Source organism: Trachypithecus francoisi, unplaced genomic scaffold, assembly GCF_009764315.1.
Source record: "Trachypithecus francoisi isolate TF-2019V2 unplaced genomic scaffold, Tfra_2.0 Contig01580, whole genome shotgun sequence".
Lineage (NCBI taxonomy): Eukaryota > Metazoa > Chordata > Mammalia > Primates > Cercopithecidae > Trachypithecus > Trachypithecus francoisi.
In genome coordinates this window covers 1,443,663-1,463,174 of record NW_022681443.1, presented here as the reverse complement: position 1 = coordinate 1,463,174, position 19,512 = coordinate 1,443,663, and the positions used below count along the sequence as shown (strand labels likewise).

Sequence of the window (19,512 nt, the reverse complement as noted above, 5' to 3'; positions counted from 1 at the left end):
AGTGCAATAAAAACCATTCATAAAAACAAAAAAGTCATCTTTCTACAGGATATACATGAGATATATTTATCAGAGGCCCTATGGGAGAAGTCTCGTGTTTGAAGAAAAAGAATTTCAGTTCACACTAGGCATATTCAGAATTTGTTGAAGTGTTGTGCACATGACATAACTATTGATGGCTCTGAAACACGGCAGTGAATAGAAAGACACAGAGGCCGGGCGTGGTGGCTCAAGCTTGTAATCCCAGCACTTTGGGAGTCTGAGGCGGGCGGATCACGAGGTCAGAAGATCGAGACCATCCTGGCTAACATGGTGAAACTCTGTCTCTACTTAAAAAATACAAAAAACTAGCCGGGCGAGGTGGCAGGCGCCTGTAGTCACAGCTATTCGGGAGGCTGAGGCAGGAGAATGGCGTGAACCCGGGAGACGGAGCTTGCAGTGAACCGAGATAGTGCCACTGCACTCCAGCCTGAGCAACAGAGCGAGACTCTGTCTCAAAAAAAAAAAAATGAAAAGAAAAAAAAAAGAAAGACACAGAGAGCTAAAGTAGCATAATAAAAATAGAAAAATCAAAGAAAGGTTTGTTGCCACCATAACAAATTTTGAGCATTATGTGTCTGAATAGCAATCAAAATAATCCTAAATTCACACCACTGCACTCCAGCCTGGGAGACAGAGCGAAACTGTCTCAAACAAAGCAAAACAAATCTAAATTCATGATAATGCCTTTAAAAAAATTTTTTTTTCTTTTTCTTTTTTCTTTTTTTTTTTTATGAGACAAAGTTTCACTCTGTCACCCAAGCTGCAATGCAGTGGCACCATCTCTGCTCACTGCAACCTCTGCCTCCCAGGCTCAGGTGATGCTCCTGCCTCAGCCTCCCTAGTAGCTGGAGGGTCACCACGCCTGGCTAATTTTTTAATTTTTTTTTTTTTTTTTTTTTTGAGTCGGAGTCTTACTCTGTCGCCCAGGCTGGAGTGCAGTGGCCGGATCCCAGCTCACTGCAAGCTCCGCCTCCCGGGTTCACGCCATTCTCCTGCCTCAGCCTCCCAAGTAGCTGGGACTACAGGCGCCCGCCATCTCGCCCACCTAGTTTTTTTTTTTTTGTATTTTTTTTAGTAGAGACGGGGTTTCACTGTGTTAGCCAGGATGGTCTCGATCTCCTGACCTTGTGATCCACCCGTCTTGGCCTCCCAAAGTGCTGGGATTACAGGCTTGAGCCACCGCACCTGGCCAATTTTTTAATTTTTAATAGAGACAGGGTTTCACCATGTTGGCCAGGCTGGTCTCGAACTCCTGACCTCAGGTGATTCACCCACCTCAGCCTCCCAAAGTGTTAGGATTACAGGTGTGAGCCACCACACCCAGCCTGTATATGTATTTTTTGTTGAGTCATTTGAGAAGTTTCTTCTGAACCACGGAAAATTATTCGCAGACATCATGACACTTCACCTCTTAATACTTAAGCATATCTCTTCTAAGAATGATGTTCTTCTACATAGCCACAATACAATTATCACATTCAGAAATTCTAACATTGGCATAATAATGTTATCTAATATACAATTGTATTCAAGTGTCTCCAATTGCCCCAATAATGTCCTTTATAGTAGTTGGGGTTTTTTTGTTTTGCATTCAATTCAGGATCAATTAAAGAACATGCACTGCATGTAACTGTCATGTCTCTTTAGTCTCCTTTAATCAGAACACCTCTTCAACCTTTGTTAGACTTTTATGGCACTGACATTTTTGTAGAACACAGGCTAACTGTTTTGCAATGTCCCTCAATTTGAAGTTGATTTTTTTCTTCATTGTTTAAAATGTTAAACATTTTGACAGGAAAACTACATAAGCAATATTAAGCCCTTCTCAGTATATCATATCAGGAGGCACATGATGGCAGTTTGTCCCATTATTAGTGATGTTAATTCTGATCATATGATTAAAATGATATTCACATGAGGTCTCCATTGTAAAATTACAAAAATTCCCTTTTGCATTTAATTAGTAATTTGTGGGGTGATAATTTAAGACTGTGTAAATATCTTTCTCTGCAATCAGCTTTCATGTATTTATATTAGCATCCATTGAAGATTCTTGCCTAAATTAATTAGAATAAATTAATTATTACTCTGATGGTTGCAATACAAAGTGCTATTACTTTAAAATAGAAGCAATACATCGTGTGGTAGCAGATTAAATGAATCATTGACATATATATATAAAAAGATGTTTGATATGCTGGAGTAAATTCTGTAAATTGTATTGAAATGAATGTGTCTCTCTTTAGGCATTTTCCAAACTTACCCTTAACCTTTTGCTTAATCTTTTGCAGTTTGATATCTATCTATCACTTTTCAAGGCCCTTTTTTTTTTTTTTTTTTTTGAGACAGAGTCTCGCTCTGTCACTCAGGCTGGAGTGCAATGGCGCGATCTCGGCTCATTGCAAGCTCCGCCTCCCGAGTTCACGCCATTCTCTCACCTCAGCCTCCCTAGTAGCTGGAACTACAGGCGCCCGCCACCACGCCCGGCTAATTTTGTTTTTGTGTTTTTAGTAGAGACGGGGTTTCACTGAGTTAGCCAGGATAGTCTCAATCTCCTGACCTCGTGATCCGTCCGCCTTAGCCTCCCAAAGTGCTGGGATTACAAGCATGAGCCACCGCGCTTGGCCTCAAGACCCTTTTATAAGTATTTTCTACTTAGTTACAAGAGATTCCTATGAAAAATATTAACTAGGCCGGGCGCGGTGGCTCAAGCCTGTAATCCCAGCACTTTGGGAGGCCGAGATGGGCGGATCACGAGGTCAGGAGATCGAGACCATCCTGGCTAACACGGTGAAACCCCGTCTCTACTAAAAAAATACAAAAAAATTAGCCGGGCGAGGTGGCGGGCGCCTGTAGTCCCAGCTACTTGGGAGGCTGAGGCAGGAGAATGGCGTGAACCCGGGAGGCGGAGCTTGCAGTGAGCTGAGATCCGGCCACAGCACTCCAGCCTGGGCGGCAGAGCGAGACTCCGTCTCAAAAAAAAAAAAAAAAGAAAAATATTAACTACTCAAATGGTATTAAGCAAGTTAAAAAGATTGAGGAGGGGAAATCAATCATTTATTCACTCAATGAATATTTATTGAAAATCTGATATGTAACAATATTCTGAGAATTCACTAGTGAACAAAAAAGACAAAAATCCTGGCCTCGGCCAAGCATGGTGGCTCACACCTGTAATCCCAGCATTTTGGGAGGCTGAGGCAGAAGGATTGCTTGAGTCCAGGAGCCTGGGCAACATAGAGAGACCTTATCTCTACAAAAAATTTAAAAATTAGCCAAGCATGGTGGCAAATGCCAGTAGTCCTAGCTACTTGCTAGGAGGCTGAGGCAGGAGGATTGCTTGAACCTGGGAGGTCAAGGCTGCAGTGAGCCATGTTTGCACCACGACACTCCAGCCTGGGCAAGAGAGTGAAAAGCTGTCTCAAAAAAAAAAAAAAATTATTGTGGCTGGGTGCGGTGGCTCACTCCTGTAATCCAGCACTTTGGGAGACCAAGGCAGGTGGATCACGAGGTCAGGAGATCAAGACCAGCCTGGCCAACACGGCAAAACCCCGTCTCTACTAAAAATATAAAACTTAGCTGGGTGTAAAGACACGTGCCTGTAATCCCAGCTACTCAGGAGGCTGAGGCAGAAGAATTGTTTGAACCCGGGAGGGGAGATTGCAGTGAGCTGAGATCTCACTCCTGTACTTCAGCCTGGGTGACAGAGTGAGACTCTGTCTCAAAAAAAAAAAAAAAAAAGCAAGAAGGAAAATAAATGATGTCCATTCAACTCAAAAGTTTAGTCTAGGTAAGTCACACATTGTCTATAGTGTCTATAGTATAGTAGTTGAGTGGTTAAGGCAATCATCTGTTTTATAGGGTGACTTTCATACACAGGACATGAAGTGCTTTACAAAGAGAATAATTTTAAACTGAAGAGAAATGGAAGATTTTTAAGGCTGACTTTAAAAAGAGAAAATGACTCATTGGCTCAGAGGGAGGAAGTGGGTTGCATTCAAATAAAACAGTACAAGTTAAAGAGCAATGTTCTTTCTTCAGGTGTCAGGAGGGAGCATTGAAGAGGCCAAAACTGTCACTCTAGAGTTAGAAGGCAAAGGAAATCAGTGGAAATTAGATCATTTTTCTTATATTTGTAGAAAGTTTCAAAAAGAGTAAAACAATTTTGAATTAATTCCAATAAGACAATGAAAGAAATGGAGAGGTGACAGATAATTGAAGAGGGAGTTGGAATTGGGAGCAGACTGAAAATGAAGAAGCTAAGTAAAGTGCTAGACAAAGTAACAAAGGCTAGTATTTTTACTGGGTAAGTCAACTGTGAAACATCGTCTCCTCCACCTAGCTGAATTGTTAGGAAACAAGGTTCACTATAATTGGTATGTTAATAAAGTATATTAAATTACAACAATACAAATTAAATGCTTGTCTTTATATAAAGCATAAAAGTTGCCACAGCTAAATGGGGAAAAAAAGGACAATTTTAAACTAAAAGATTGTAAATGCTATTAGGAAACCTCCCATAAAGAAAATATCTTTGTTTCTCAGTGTTTAGAAACTCCAAGCTGCAGCTCCTCTGGGGCCTGTCAGGGAAATATCACTATAATTGGTATGAGTCCACAAGTACCCTGACAGTAATTGAGGCTTATATACCATGTATTATACTTGATCGCACATCGTATTAAAAAGGAACGAAGTTATAGAGGCAAGGAGCTGCCATACAATACAGCAAGAGGAGTAGCTCCTAGATGAGGCTTACAAATACAGACTTTAGAACTGTAATGATCTAGTTGATGAAGACTTGGAGATAAAAAGTCAAAATATCAGCCCATAAAGTCTCACAATGGGGCAAATAACAAGATGAACAACAAATAAGACTGTGATGTTGCCACCTACTTCATTTGTGTATTTGTATTAGGAAAACAAAAAATCACCTTAGAACATTGGCAGTCTTATAAATGTACAGTCAGTTTATTCTCTTAAGGATGTCACCTTCTTTTTGTTTGTTTGTTGTCGCCCAGGCTGGAGTGCAGTGGCATGATCTTGGCTCACTGCAACCTCCGCCTCCCAGGTTCAAGAGATTCTCCTGCCTCAGCCTCCTGAGTAACTGGGATTACAGGAGCACTCCACCACACCTGGCTAATTTTTGTATTTTTAGTAGAGACAGGGTTTCACCATGTTGTCCAGGCTAGTCTTGAACTCCTGATCTCAGGTGATCCGCCTGCCTCAGCCTCCCAAAGTGCTGGGATTACAGGTGTGAGCCACCACACCCATCCTAAGGATGTCACCTTCTGATCCAACATCATTAGCATAAATTAAGAGGCAATATGATTAGAGAAAAAACATTAAACCAGGGTCACTAGCATGGTGACCTTGTACAAGTGATTTGAACTATTGGAACTTCATTTTTCTCCCTCTCAAAATTAATTTGTATTTATTGATTACTTACCATGTGCCAGGTGCTTTTATGCATCATCTTATCTAATTATCATGTGACCCAATGTAACTCACAGCCTCCTTGGACCTCCCTGTTGTTTTTGTGAAGCCAATCTCAGTATGTTGTTGAATCCCTCCCCATCTCACCTCCCCAACAAAAAAAGAACCCAGAATTCCATCTTTAAAATGTTGAAAAAAGTATATATTTTTCTGCATATTTTAGAAGAAAACAGAGGGGAGAATTACTTAACGAAACTTCTTAAGCATGTCCTTTTTTTTTTTTTTTTTTTTTTTTGAGACGGAGTCTCGCTCTGTCGCCCAGGCTGGAGTGCAGTGGCCGGATCTCAGCTCACTGCAAGCTCCGCCTCCCGGGTTTACGCCATTCTCTCGCCTCAGCCTCCCGAGTAGCTGGGACTACAGGCGCCCGCCATCTCGCCCGGCTAATTTTTTGTATATTTTAGTAGAGACGGGGTTTCACCGTGTTAGCCAGGATGGTCTCGATCTCCCGACCTCGTGATCCGCCCGTCTCGGCCTCCCAAAGTGCTGGGATTACAGGCTTGAGCCACCGCGCCCGGCCTTTTTTTTTTTTAACCATCTCTTCTCTTTCCTCAAAATTCTTCTCCTTTGGCGGTACTCCCCTTTCCCCCATCTTCCCAAAATCTCAAAGCCTCCCCTGCCAGGCATGGCTCACAACTGTAATCCCAGCACTTTGGGAGGCTGAGGCAGGTGGATCACCTGAGGTCAGGAGTTCGACACAAGCCTGGCCAGCATGGCGAAACTGCATCTTTACTAAAAATACAAAAATTAACCTGGTGTGGTGGCGGGTTCCTGTAATCCAGCTACTTGGGAGGCTAAGGCAGGGAGAATTGCTTGAACCCAGGAGGTGGAGGTTGCAGTGAGCCGAGATCCTGCCACTGCACTCTAGCCTGGGTGACAAAGCAAGGCTCCATCTCAAAAAAAGCCTCCTCATTCTTGGGCAAGTTCAATCTTTCTCTCCTCAATGGACCACTTCTGGAAAATGCCATCTGTAACCTCACTCCTTAGCAAGTAAAAAGCACCAGGAGTACTTGTTGTCCCTCAAGCTTGCCCTTGCTCATGCCCCTCAAGATCCACACTCCAATCAGTATTAAGGTAGGCATGATGATTATTCCTAATTTATAAAGATGGAAACAGAGGCTCGGAACACTTAGTGCTTGCCCAATCCCAGAATTTAAAAATGTGGGAGACAGAATTTGAACCCAGGTATCTTTGACATCAAAGTTAATGCTACTTGAACCTCACTGTACCATCCTCCCCATCCTATACCATAACTCTATATGTTTCATGACTCCAGCATCCTAATTTGACATTGCCAGGTCAGGCTGCTTTGGGTCTTACCCTCAACAATGTAATATGCCATATCCTGTTCAACCAGAGGGGGAGAAATGAAATATTCTCATCCCCTCTTTATTACTAATATCCACCTCCATCTCTTCCTCCTCCTCGCCATACTCCCCAGTTCCCTGACAAAAGGAAGAGAGAAGAAGAGCAGAAAATATAAAAGAAGAGGAAATAAGATGATAGGCTCAAGGAGGGTTGTAGGTGGTTTTCTGAAGCTGTTTTTGCTTGGTCAGAAATAGAAGAAAATTAAGGCCGGGTGCGGTGGCTCAAGCCTGTAATCCCAGCACTTTGGGAGGCCGAGACGGGTGGATCACGAGGTCAGGAGATCGAGACCATCCTGGTCTACACGGTGAAACCCCGTCTCTACTAAAAAATACAAAAAACTAGCCGGGCGAGATGGCGGGCGCCTGTAGTCCCAGCTACTCTGGAGGCTGAGGCAGGAGAATGGCGTAAACCCAGGAGGCGGAGCTTGCAGTGAGCCGAGATCGCGCCACTGCACTCCAGCCTGGGCGACAGAGCTAGACTCCGTCTCAAAAAAAAAAAAAAAAAAAAAAAAGAAATAGAAGAAAATTAAAGCCCTGTAAAAGAATGTGGAATGCTATTACACTTTCTTGTACTTCACCTCAAGACTTGGTTATAACTGCTGTAATAGTCAGGAAGTTCAAAGAAACTTAAAGAAAAGTTTCCTGGTCTACTTTTCACTGACAGAGTGACTGTTTAGTTAAATAATAGTTATCCTATGTATTATTTTGGTTTTGTTTAGTTTAGTTTAATTTTTGAGACAGGGTCTCTGTTGCCCAGGCTGGAGTGCAGTGGCATGATCTTAGCTCACTGAAGCCTTGGACTCCCAGGCTCAAGCGATCCTCCCACCTCAGCCTCCAAGACAGCACAGAACCAGGCACATGCCACCACACCGAGCTCATTTTTTGTATTTTTTGTAGAGACAGGGTTTCACCCTGTTGCCAGCCTAGTCTCAAACTCGTGGGCCTCCAAGGGATCAAACAAGCGATCTGCCCACCTTGGCCTCCCAATGTGCTGGGATTACAAGTGTGAGCCACTGTGCCCAGCCAATAATTATCTTTTATCGAGGATCTCTTATGTGCCAAGATTGCCGTAAGGATAGAACAAATATATGTAAGTGAACAAGTACAGTTCCTGGCACATAGGAGGCTTTTATGTATACTATTCAAGATTCAGGCCGGGCGCAGTGGCTCACACCTGTAATCCCAGCACTTTGGGAGGCTAAGGCGGGCGGATCATTTAAGGACAGGAGTTTGAGACCATCCTGGCCAACATGGTGAAACTCCATATCCTAAAAATACAAAAAAATTAGCTCAGTGTGGTGGCACACACCTGCAGTCCCAGCTACTCAGGAGGCTGAGGCAGGAGAATCACTTCAGCCTGGGTGGTGGAGGTTGCAATGAGCCGAGATCGTGACACTGCACTCTAGCCTGGGTGACAGAGTGAGACTCTGTCTCAAAAAAAAAAAAAAAGATTCAATATATCTTGAATCCTCACAATGCCCTAAGAGGTAAAGTCTTTTTATTCTCATTTTATAGTGAAAGAAACTGAGGTTCATAAAGGTAGCCCAGGGTAATATAGGTAATAAATGTTTAAGTCAGGATTAGGAAAGCATGTAAATAATTGTAGTCATTGGACTTATGCCTTACCCGAATTATTTCATTTTATTTTACAACTATTACAGTCATTATCCCCCATTAAAAATGAAGAAATGAGGGCATGGTGACTCACACCTGTAATCCCAGCACTTTGGGAGGCTCAGGCAGGCGGATCACCTGAGGTCAGGAGTTCGAGACCAGCCTGACTAACATGGCAAAATCCCAGCTACTTGGGAGGCCTGAGCCTGGGAGGCAGAGTTTGCAGTGAACTGAGATTGTGCCACTGCACTCCAGCTGGGTGACACAGCAAGACTCCGTCTCAAAGAAAAAAAAAAAAAAAGGAGGAGGTCCAGTGCAGTGGCTCACACCTCTCATCCCAACACTTTGGGAGGCCGAGGTGGGTGGATCACTTGAGGTCAGGAGTTCAAGACCAGCCTGGCCAACATGGTGAATCTTTGTCTCTACTGAAAACACAAAAATTAGCCCGGTGTAATGGCAGGCGCCTGTAGTCCCAGCTACTCCAGAGGCTGAGGCAGAAGAATCGCTTGAACTCGGGAGGCGGAGGCTGCAGTGAGCTGAGATCCTGGCACTGAACTCTAGCCTGGGCGGCAGAGAAAGATGCCATCTAAAAAAAAATAATAACAAAAGAAGAAACAGAGATTTAGAATGGTTAAACAATTTTCTTCAAGTCATATGGCTAAAAAGCCAGAATTTGAACCCAGGTCTAACCCCAGAGCTCATACAACACACAGTATATCAAGACTGCTTCTGCCTGGGGAATGGCTGGTATGCTGTCACCTGAGAGGTTTTGCAGGGATGTATCCATTTTTCCAGTGAATCGACCATAGTCCAGAGCCCTCAGCCTTGCAGGCAGAGGTTTGATTTGGTCAGCCTACTAAGAACCAATCTGTTTCTTGGGGGCAGACACACATTAATCAAGCTCATGAGACTGAATGAAGAACCAGGGGGCCAGTTTATTGATAATGAAAATGTAACTACATTCGAGATTCATGTGACCAGCACATTCTCTCCCTGTAAGTAGACCTCAATAGGAATCCAAATTTTGATCTGAAATTATTTACTAGATATGGAATTCAAGCAAAGGGAAAAATTTGATGACTTAGAAGAATGTCTGCCACATAGCAAGGACTCAGTAAATCTTAGTTATTATTATTATTAATACCCATGTACACCAGAGAAAGGGTTATGAATTTCCTAGACTTACACAAAAATTTTTGTATGTGCGTATATGTGTATATATATATCCACATATATATATGGATATATGTGGATATATATTTGGGGGGGTGGAATGTTTTTTTTTTTTTTTTTTTTTTTTGAGGCGGAGTCTCGCTCTGTCGCCCAGGCTGGAGTGCAGTGGCGCAATCTCGGCTCACTGCAAGCTCCGCCTCCCGGGTTCACGCCATTCTCCTGCCTCAGCCTCCCAAGTAGCTGGGACTACAGGCGCCCGCCACCTCGCCCGGCTAGTTTTTTGTATTTTTAGTAGAGACGGGGTTTCACCATGTTAGCCAGGATGGTCTCGATCTCCTGACCTCGTGATCCGCCCGTCTCGGCCTCCCAAAGTGCTGGGATTACAGGCTTGAGCCACCGCGCCCGGCCAGGTTTTTATTAAATTATCAAAGTGTTAGTGACCTACAAGAAAGGTTAAGAGCCATAAATTTGGCCAGGCGTGGTTGTGGCTCATGCCTGTAATCCCAGCACTTTGGGAGGCTGAGGCGGGCAGATCATGAGGTCAGGTAGTTGAAGACCAGCCTGACTAACGTGGTGAAAGCTCATCTCTACTAAAAATACAAAAATTAGCCGGGCGTGGTGGCATGCGCCTGTAATCTACTACTAGCTACTCAGGAGGCTAAGCCAGGAGAATCACTTGAACCCGGGAGGTGGAGATTGCAGTGAGCCGCGATCACGGCACTGCACTCCAGCCTGGGCAACAGAGCAAGACTCCGTCTCAAAAAAAAAAAAAAATCCATAAATTTGACACAAAATCCCGAACACCTTAGGGGAACAAACAAAATTTGTTTGTTTTCCTTTCTTTTTAACCTATGGATTATATCAAACAAACAAAATTTGAATTGGCTTGATATTCTCCTGGAGCTAAGGCTGCTATGTCACAGCCTATTTTGATTAAGTATAACTTCTTAGTTTATGAATCATTTGTTAGACTTTTTTATCCCCATAATATCTTTCTTTTTCTTTTTTTTTCTTTTATTTTGTGTATTTTATTTTATTTTTGAGACAGGGTCTTGCTCTGTCACCCAGGCTGGAGTGACTGGAGTGCAGTGGCACAATTACGACTCACTGCAGCCTCAACTTCCTGGACTCGAGAGATCTTCCTGCGTCAGCCTCCTGAGTAGCCAGGACTACAGGCATGCACCACCCTGCCCAGCTAATTTTTGTATTTTTTGTAGAGATGGGGTTTTACCATGTTGTCCAGACTGGTCTTGAACTCCTGGGCTCAAGGGATCCACCTGCCGCAGTCTCCCAAAGGGCTGGGATTACAGGCGTGAGCCACTGTGCCCAGCCTCATTCCTATATGTTCTCTTTGCCCTTTTGCAAATGCTATAATTTATTTCCCCATTTGGGTGATTCAAAATCATCTCCTTTTGGAAATAGTGTTCTTAACATTCAGGCTCTTCACCTACAGTAATGACAAGCAATTGTCTCTATTCTTTTTTGCATATCGGGTACCACACTAGTAACAGCGAACAATAGTTTGCTAAGAAGAAAAATCATGACTGCACATCTAGAAGCTCTAGCTTCCCAGTCTTGTCTAGGTTATCTATAATGGCATGGGAGGCATGGTGCTTCAACTGGGGGAATCTATCTTCTTTTATATTTGCCTCTGTCAGAACACTCTTCAAAAGTTTCCTGAATTACAGTTTTGAAGATATGACACAAATCTGTGTCCAAGAAGGACCTAGACTAGGGAGTCCCAAATTGTCATCTCTGTATTCATTCCACAATATTTATGGAGTACCCTGTATATTATAGGCACTTTTCCAGGCACTGGAGTTTCAAAGATGAACAGAGATTTAAAGTATAGTTGGGGAATAAGACCCATACATTTAAAATTACCATGTAGTGTGCTTTATTTTTTATTTATTTATTTATTTTTTTGAGACGGAGTCTTGCTTTTGTTACCCAGGCTGGAGTGCAATGGTGCGATCTCGGCTCACCACAACCTCCACCTCCGAGGTTCAAGCGATTCTCCTGCCTCATCCTCCTGAGTAGCTGGGATTACAGGCATGTGCCACCACACCCAGCTAATTTTGTATTTTTGGTAGAGACAGGGTTTCTCCATCTTGGTGAAGCTGATCTTGAACTCCCAACCTCAGGTGATCCGCCCACCTCGGCCTCCCAAAGTGGTGGGGTTACAGGCGTGAGCCACCTCGCCCGGCCAGTAATCTCATTCTTAAAAGTCAGGCTGGGCGTGGTGGCTCGCGCTTATAACCCCAGCACTTTGGGAGACCGAGGCGGGCAGATCACGAGGTCAGGAGTTCAAGACCAGCCTGGCCAACACAGTGAAACCTTGGCTCTACTAAAAATGCAAAAAATTAGCTGGGCGTGGTGGTGGGCGCCTGTAATCCTAGCTACCTGGGAGGCTGAGGCAGGAGAATTGCTTGAACCCAGGAGACGGAGGTTGCAGTGAGCGAGAGCACACCACTGCACTCCAGCCTGGGCGACAGAGCTAGACTCAGTCTCAAAAAAAAAGAAAAAAGTCAAACAAAATATAAATTATTTATCATAGGAATCTCAGAAGCCTAGACTAGGTGGGGTATATAGCAGCTCCAAAACTCACCCCACTCCTTAGTTTATGAACAAGCCTCTGCTTGTTTAGAATATACACTTACTCCAACTCCTGACATCCACCACAGAAAAATTGCCTTGTAATTGCAGATATTGCCATATATATTCCATATGATGAAACCTGAAAAGGTATTTTATTAATTCAGCTTTCAGGCAGATCCCAAAAAACCCATTGGGGGACACATTCTGGCTCATGCTTCAACAACAAGAATAAGCTTGCGAAAAGGAAGAGGAGAGCTCAGAATTGCCAAGATTTATGATAGGTAAATTTTTTTTATTCTTTGTGTGTGTGTGTGTGGTGTGTGTGTGTGTGTGTGTAGAGACAGGGTTTTGCCATGTTGCCCAAACTGGTCTCAAACTCCTAGGCTCAAGCAATTCTCCCACCTTGGCCACCCAAAGTGCTGGGACTATAGGTGTGAGCCACTGCAAGGCTGTAATTATTACTGGCAGATGCTGTGTGTTTGAATTTCCTTATAAAAAAATTATTCAATTTATTGGGGAGTCCCTACTGTGTGCTAGGTACTAGGGATTGAGGAATTCTATTGACACGTTGACTTGCTCCCTGACCTTTCAAAGCATACACCTAGATAATGAAATCGTCAATTCCAATTAAAGTGTAGTAAGTGCAAGGTAAGTATCAAGTATTTTTGCCAAGTTAACTCCATTTGTTTTTCAGATTTCAGTTTAAACATAACTTTCTCAGGGAACCTTTCCCTAACCCTTACAGTCTAGGTTACTCAGTATATTATACGCTATATTGTTTCTCAGCACTTTATGGGTTTAATTAAGAATTACAGATTTTGGCCTGGCACAGTGGCTCACACCTGTAATCCTAGCACTTTGGGAGGCCAAGGTGGGCAGATCACCTGAGGCCAGGAGTTCGACACCAGCCTGGCCAACATGATGGAACACTGTCTCTACTAAAACTACAAAAATTAGCTGGACGTGGTGGCAGGTGCCTGTAATCCCAACTACTCAGTAGGCTGAGGCAGGAGAATTGCTTGAACCCGGGAGGCGGAGGTTGCAGTGAGCCGAGATCGTAGCACTGCACTCCAGCCTGGGCAACAGAGCAAAACTCTGTCTTAAAAAAATACAAAATACAAAATTTAAAAAAATAAAGAATTACAGATTTAATAATTTTTTTTTTTTTTTTCGAGAGGGAGTCTCGCTCTGTCACCCAGGCTGGAGTGCAGTGGCCGCATCTCAGCTCACTGCAAGCTCTGCCTCCCAGGTTCACGCCATTCTCCTGCCTCAGCCTCCCAAGTAGCTGGGACTACAGGCGCCTGCTACCTCGCCCGGCTAGTTTTTTGTATTTTTTTAGTGGAGACGGGGTTTCACCATGTTAGCCAGGATGGTCTCGATCTCCTGACCTCGTGATCTGCTCGTCTCAGCCTCCCAAAGTGCTGGGATTACAGGCTTGAGCCACCGTGCCCGGCCAGATTTAATAAATTTTTACAGAGAAAAACTACTACATGTTAGCTGTTCTAGGTTCTTGGGATAAAGCAGTGAACAAAACAAAAAGACTAGTTCATGCCCTCAAGGAACTTACTTTCATTTTATTGGTAATGATTTGTATAACATATGTCATCCCCTCTAGACAGTAATCCTAAGGGTTTGCTTCCTCACCGGGGTATTCCCAGTTCCTGGGACATGGTAGATGTGTCATATTTGTGACTGACTGATCAACCCCAAGCCACAAAGCAAAGATTTGCAGTAACTCTACCCTAGAGAGGGAAAAACTGCTCCCTAAAGATCAGATGAGCTCTTAATCTGGTGTTTGCTATGAATCACAGTAGTACTTCTTATGTATTATTATTGAATAAATATTAAATAATCAGTTCCCCCATCTATCTAAGATGGTTTTTGTTCCGACCATTTTGTTTTTCACCATCTGTCTCTGTTGAAGATTATAATACATAAATGCTACATTTGTGTTGTTGTTGTTGTTGTTGTTTTGTTTGTTTGTTTGTTTGGAGACGGAGTCTCGCTCTGTCGCCCAGGCCGGAGTGCAGTGGTGCGATCTCAGCTCACTGCAAGCTCTGCCTCCTGGTTCATGCCATTCTCCTGCATCAGCCTCCCAAGTAGCTGGGACTACAGGCGCCCACCACCACGCCCAGCTAATTTTTTTTGCATTTTTAGTAGAGACGGGGTCTCACTGTGTTAGCCAGGATAGTCTTGATCTCTTGACCTCGTGATCTGCCCGCCTCAGCCTCCCAAAGTGCTGGGATTACAGGTATGAGCCACCGCGCCCGGCCTGTTGTTGATTTTGTTTTTGAGAAGGAGTTTCGCTCTTGTTGCCCAGACTGGAGTGCAATGGAGTGATCTTGGCTCACTGCAGTAGATTCTCCTGCCTCAGCCTTCCGAATAGCTGGAATTGCAGGCATGCACTACCACGCCCACTAATTTTGTATTTTTAGTAGAGACGGGGTTTCTCCATGTTGGTCAGGCTGGTCTCAAACTCCCGACCTCTGGTGATTCTCCCACCTTGGCCTCCCAAAGTGCTGGGATTACAGGCATGAGCCACCGCACCCAGCCCATAAATGCTATGTTTTTTGTTTTTTGAGACAGAGTCTTGCTCTGTAGCCCAGGCTGGAGTGCATTGGCGCAGTCTCTGCTCACTGCAAGCTCCGCCTCCCGTGTTCATGCTATTCTCCTGCCTCAGTCTCCCCAGTAGCTGGGATTACAGGCTCCCACTACCAAAATGCTGTTTTATGGAGCTTTGGCAAGCTCTAAAAATTTGTGACAAATGTACTTCATCGGGCCAGGTGCAATGGCTCATGCCTGTAATCTCAGCACTTTGGGAGGCCGATGCAGGTGGATCACCTGAGGTCAGGAGCTCAAGACCGGCCTGGCCAACACGGCGAAACCCCGTCTCTATTAAAAATACAAAAATTAGCCGGGCATGGTGGTGGGTGCCTGTAATCCCAGCTACTCAGGAGGCTGAGGCGGGAGAATCGCTTGAACCCAATAGGGGGAAGTTACAGTGAGCCAAGATTGTGCCACTGCACTCCAGCCTGGGCAACAGAGACTTTGTCTCAAAAAACACCCCAAAAAACAAATGTACTTCGTCGAACTAAATGGTTTCATCTAGTCATATGTCTTAGCTCACCTGTTAGACATCTTAAAAGTAAAGATTGTGTCTCTTTTGTACAATCTATAGGGTCTAGTACCTGCTAAAGTATAATTTTTTAAAAAATTAAAAACTTGATTTTCTTGCAAATAAATATAAAATGAACATGTATCAAAGATTTTATTCAACCCTTGAATTAAGGAGGAAACCCGTGATTCAAATGAACATTGTAGTCAATCAAAGGAATACTGAAATAATTTTTTTTTTTTTTTTTTTTTTTTTAGATGGAGTCTCCCTCTTTTGCCCAGGCTACAGTGCAGTGGCACGATCTCGGCTCACTGCAACCTCTGCCTCCTGGGTTCAAGCAATTCTTCTGCCTCAGCCTCCTGAGTAACTGGGATCACAGGCACCCACCACCATGCCTAGCTAATTTTTGTATTTTTAATAGAGAGGGGATTTCACCATGTTGGCCAGGCTGGTCTTGAACTCCTGATGTCAACTGATCCACCCACCTCAGCCTCCCAAAGTGCTGGGATTACAGGTGTGAGCCACCACACCCAGCCTATTATTTTAAAGAGACAGTTTAACAACCACCTGACCATCACCTGATGGTTGTATTACATTCCTGGTGGGGTAGGGGGCTCTCCTTCCCTGCTCATGTCTGCCTAACTACCTACTCTAACAAAATGAAATATAAATTGATGAAAAATGAGTCAATATCTATAGGAAAATAATCAATTGCATTCCACTTTACACGATTTACATCTCTCTGGACAAAATAATTTGCACTACTCATAGTTCTCTACAACTTATGGAGTTATAAAATAGATCAAAGACAATGGAAGGCATACAGCCCTCACAGAATTGGATAACATGGGGGCCGAGCGCGGTGGCTCACACCTGTAATCCCCCAGCACTTTGGGAGGCCAAGGCAGCTAGGTCAGGAGTTCGAAACCAGGCTGACCACATGGTGAAACCCCGTCTCTACTAAAAATACAAAAATTTGCCAGGTGTGGTGGTGGGCCCCTGTAGTCCCAGCTCCTCAGGAGGCTGAGGCAGGAGAATTGCTTAAACCCGTGAGGCGGAGGTTGCAATGAGCCAAGATTGTGCCACTGCACTCCAGCCTGGGTGACAGAGAGAGACTCTGTCTCAAAAAAAAAAAAAAAAAAATTGGATAACCTGGGAGGATGTGCTAGACAACCTATGTTTCCACAGAAGATACTCAGTAATCTTTTAATTTATTTCAAATTCTTTTACAGTTTGCTCCTACATTAGTCTAGCCATGAGAAAGGTACATACCCCTATAGAATCAGATAAACCCCTAAGGGGCTGCTATACAATGCCTGACACTATACTAAAAGAATACCCAGTTGGCCAGACGCAGTGGCTTACGCCTGTAATCCCAGCACTTTGGGAGGCTGAGACAGGCAGATCGCCTGAGGTCAGGAGTTCGAGACCAGCCTGGTCAACATGGTGAAACCCCATCTCTACTAAAAATACGAAAATTAGGTGGGCGTGGTGGCAGGTGCCTGTAATCCCAGCTACTCGGGAGGCTGAGGCAGGAGAATTGTTTGAACCCAGGAAGCAGAGGTTGTAGTGAGCTGAGATCTCGCCATTGCACTCCAGCCTGGGGGACAAGAGCAAGACTTCATCTCAAAAAAAAAAAAAAAAAAAAAAAAAATTAAAATAAATAAATAAATAAACGCCCAGTTATCCTTTCACCTGTTTCCAAATTTGGGGTAATTTTTCTTGACATTCAGAACATTCAGACATTCAGAACTATATATATAGAAGTTGCTCAATAAATGTTTGTGAGGGTTAATAATACTTGTGGGTAAATTCTGTAGGCCACATTTGGTTGTACCAACTCTCAGATGTCTCTGGAGACTCAGACTGATGGGAGCATAATGCCTGTGACTTGAATATAGTATTTATAGAAATAGAGCTTTTTATAAACTTCTGTTCCCTTCTATTCTGTTAGTCCTGAGATGCCTGAAAATGAAGCCACCTTCGCAATAACTGCTGGAGGAATTGGGGATGCCAAGGAGTAGGTGGTGAATTGATGCAAATCGCTTCTTAGTGCTTATTAGGAACTGAAGAAATGGAAAAGCAGTCTCCAATTTCACATCTTGAAATAGAGGTTTTTTCCCGCATGTTACTAAAGGAAAGTCAGCAAAAGATATTTAAATCTTATATTTATCTTAAAAGCCCTTGATTTGTGATAACTATACATTGTATGTAAATTCAGGGATATGTATATATGTGTGTGTGCGTGCGTGTGTGTGTATACCTCACATATATAGTAGATATATGTACCTATTGAAATTCTCTCATTCTGTGTATGTATATATACCTATGGAAAACTAGTTGTTGGGAAAGGGGTACGTGATGCCCTCCCTTTCACTTTTCAAAGTGAGCCACTAAGCAGATGCAAAGTCTAAGAGTTCAGAAATGCCCCATTCTCCTAAGGACTTTGCCTTCACCATTTTTCTAGGGTATAGTGCCACTGACTTACAGAGCTGGATGTTTTTCCATAAGAAAAAAGCTCTTTCTATTTATAATGCCAAACTGCATATTCACCTTTATAGCAACAGAAAACAAACATTAAAGTAAGCCAAATTTTAAATCATTTGACTTTGACAAGCAGAAATTACTTTTTAAAAATGTATTTATGGCTGGGCGTGGTGGCTTACACCTGTAATCCCATCACTTTGGGAGGCCGAGGCAGGTGGATCACTTGAGGTCAAGAGTTCAAGACCAGCCTGGCCAACGTGGAGAAACCCCGTCTCTACTAAAAATACAAAAATTAGCCAAGCGCAGTGGCATGTGCCTGTAATCCCAGCTACTCTGCAGGCTGAGGTAAGAGAATCACTTGAACCTGGGAGGCAGAGATTGCGGCAAGCCAAGATGGTGCCACTGCACTCTAGCCTAGGTGACAAGAGTGAGACTCCGTCTCAAAAATATATATTTTTTAATGTTAAAATTAATTTGAATGTAAAATTTCCGATTACAAGTCTTAGAAATGTGTAAAAGATATTTTTTTGATTGTTAAACAAAAAAAAAATCTTGTTTTCAAAATGCATGTGTGGTGAAAATATGTAAAAATTAAAATACTAATGATAATATACAATGAAAAGTTTTATAGACTTCAATCTTTATAGACTTTAATGTTGCATTAACTTACATGAAAATTCCAGGGCTGAGTGTGGTGGCTCACACCTATAATCCCAGCACTTTGGGAGGCCAAGGAGAATGAATTGCTTGAGCCCAGGAGTTTGAACATCAGCCTGGGCAATATGGCAAAACCCCATCTCTACAAAAAATGCAAAAAAATTATCCAGGCATGGTGGTGTGTGCCTGTGGTCCCAGCTACTCAGGAAGCTGAAGTGGGAGGATCGCTGGAGCCCGGGAGGCAGAGGTTGCATTGAGCCAAGATAGAGCCACTGCATTCCAGCCTGGGTCACAGAGTGACACCCTGTCTCAAAAAAAAAAAAGAAGAAAATTCAAGTATTCAAAGTACCATTTGTTACAAAAGGTATTTGATTATTCATGAAATTATTCAGTCACTAATTATTACTAATGTTAGGTGCTAAAGAATAAACAAGGAACATGTGGTTCCTACTCATAAAGAATGTGTACACTAGTTAAGAGAAAAGACTAATATTTAGGAAAACAAGAGAGCAAATGGTTATATCATTAATTCATAAGCAATGTAATCTTGGATTGACCCTTAAAGAAAGTAAAATTCTGCTGGGTGCGGTAGCTCACACCTATAATCCCAGCACTTTGAGAGGCCAAGGTGGGTGGATCACTTGAGGTCAGAAATTCGAGACCAGGCTGGCCAACATAGTGAAACCCCATCTCCACTAAAAATATGAAATTAGCCGGGCGTGGTGACACACGTCTGTAATCCCAGCTACTCAGGAGGCTGAGGCAGGAAAATCGCATGAACCCGGGAGGCGGAGGTTGCAGTGAGCTGAGATTGTGCCACTGCACTCCAGCCTGGGCGACAGAGCGAGTCTCCGTCTCAAAAAATAAATAAATAAGTAAAATTCTAAAAATGGGAGAGGAAAGGTTAAGCTGAGAGACTGCATGTGGAAAGGTATAGGAACTGGGATATGGAAAGAAAACGGGAGACTA

At 43.3% G+C, this 19,512-nt stretch overlaps 1 protein-coding gene across 1 annotated transcript in view; it reads left to right on the top strand.

The window, feature by feature from the left end:
- The window catches only part of DMC1 (DNA meiotic recombinase 1), a 53,852-nt gene extending 35,746 nt beyond the window's left edge, over positions 1-18,106 (top strand). Inside the window, exons 13-14 of the mRNA XM_033189605.1 lie at positions 12,449-12,565; positions 17,354-18,106. Coding sequence (XP_033045496.1) covers positions 12,449-12,565; positions 17,354-17,423 — 187 coding nt within the window. The 3' untranslated portion in view covers positions 17,424-18,106. The remainder of the gene's footprint in view (positions 1-12,448; positions 12,566-17,353) is intronic.
- The last annotated feature ends 1,406 nt before the right edge of the window (positions 18,107-19,512 follow it).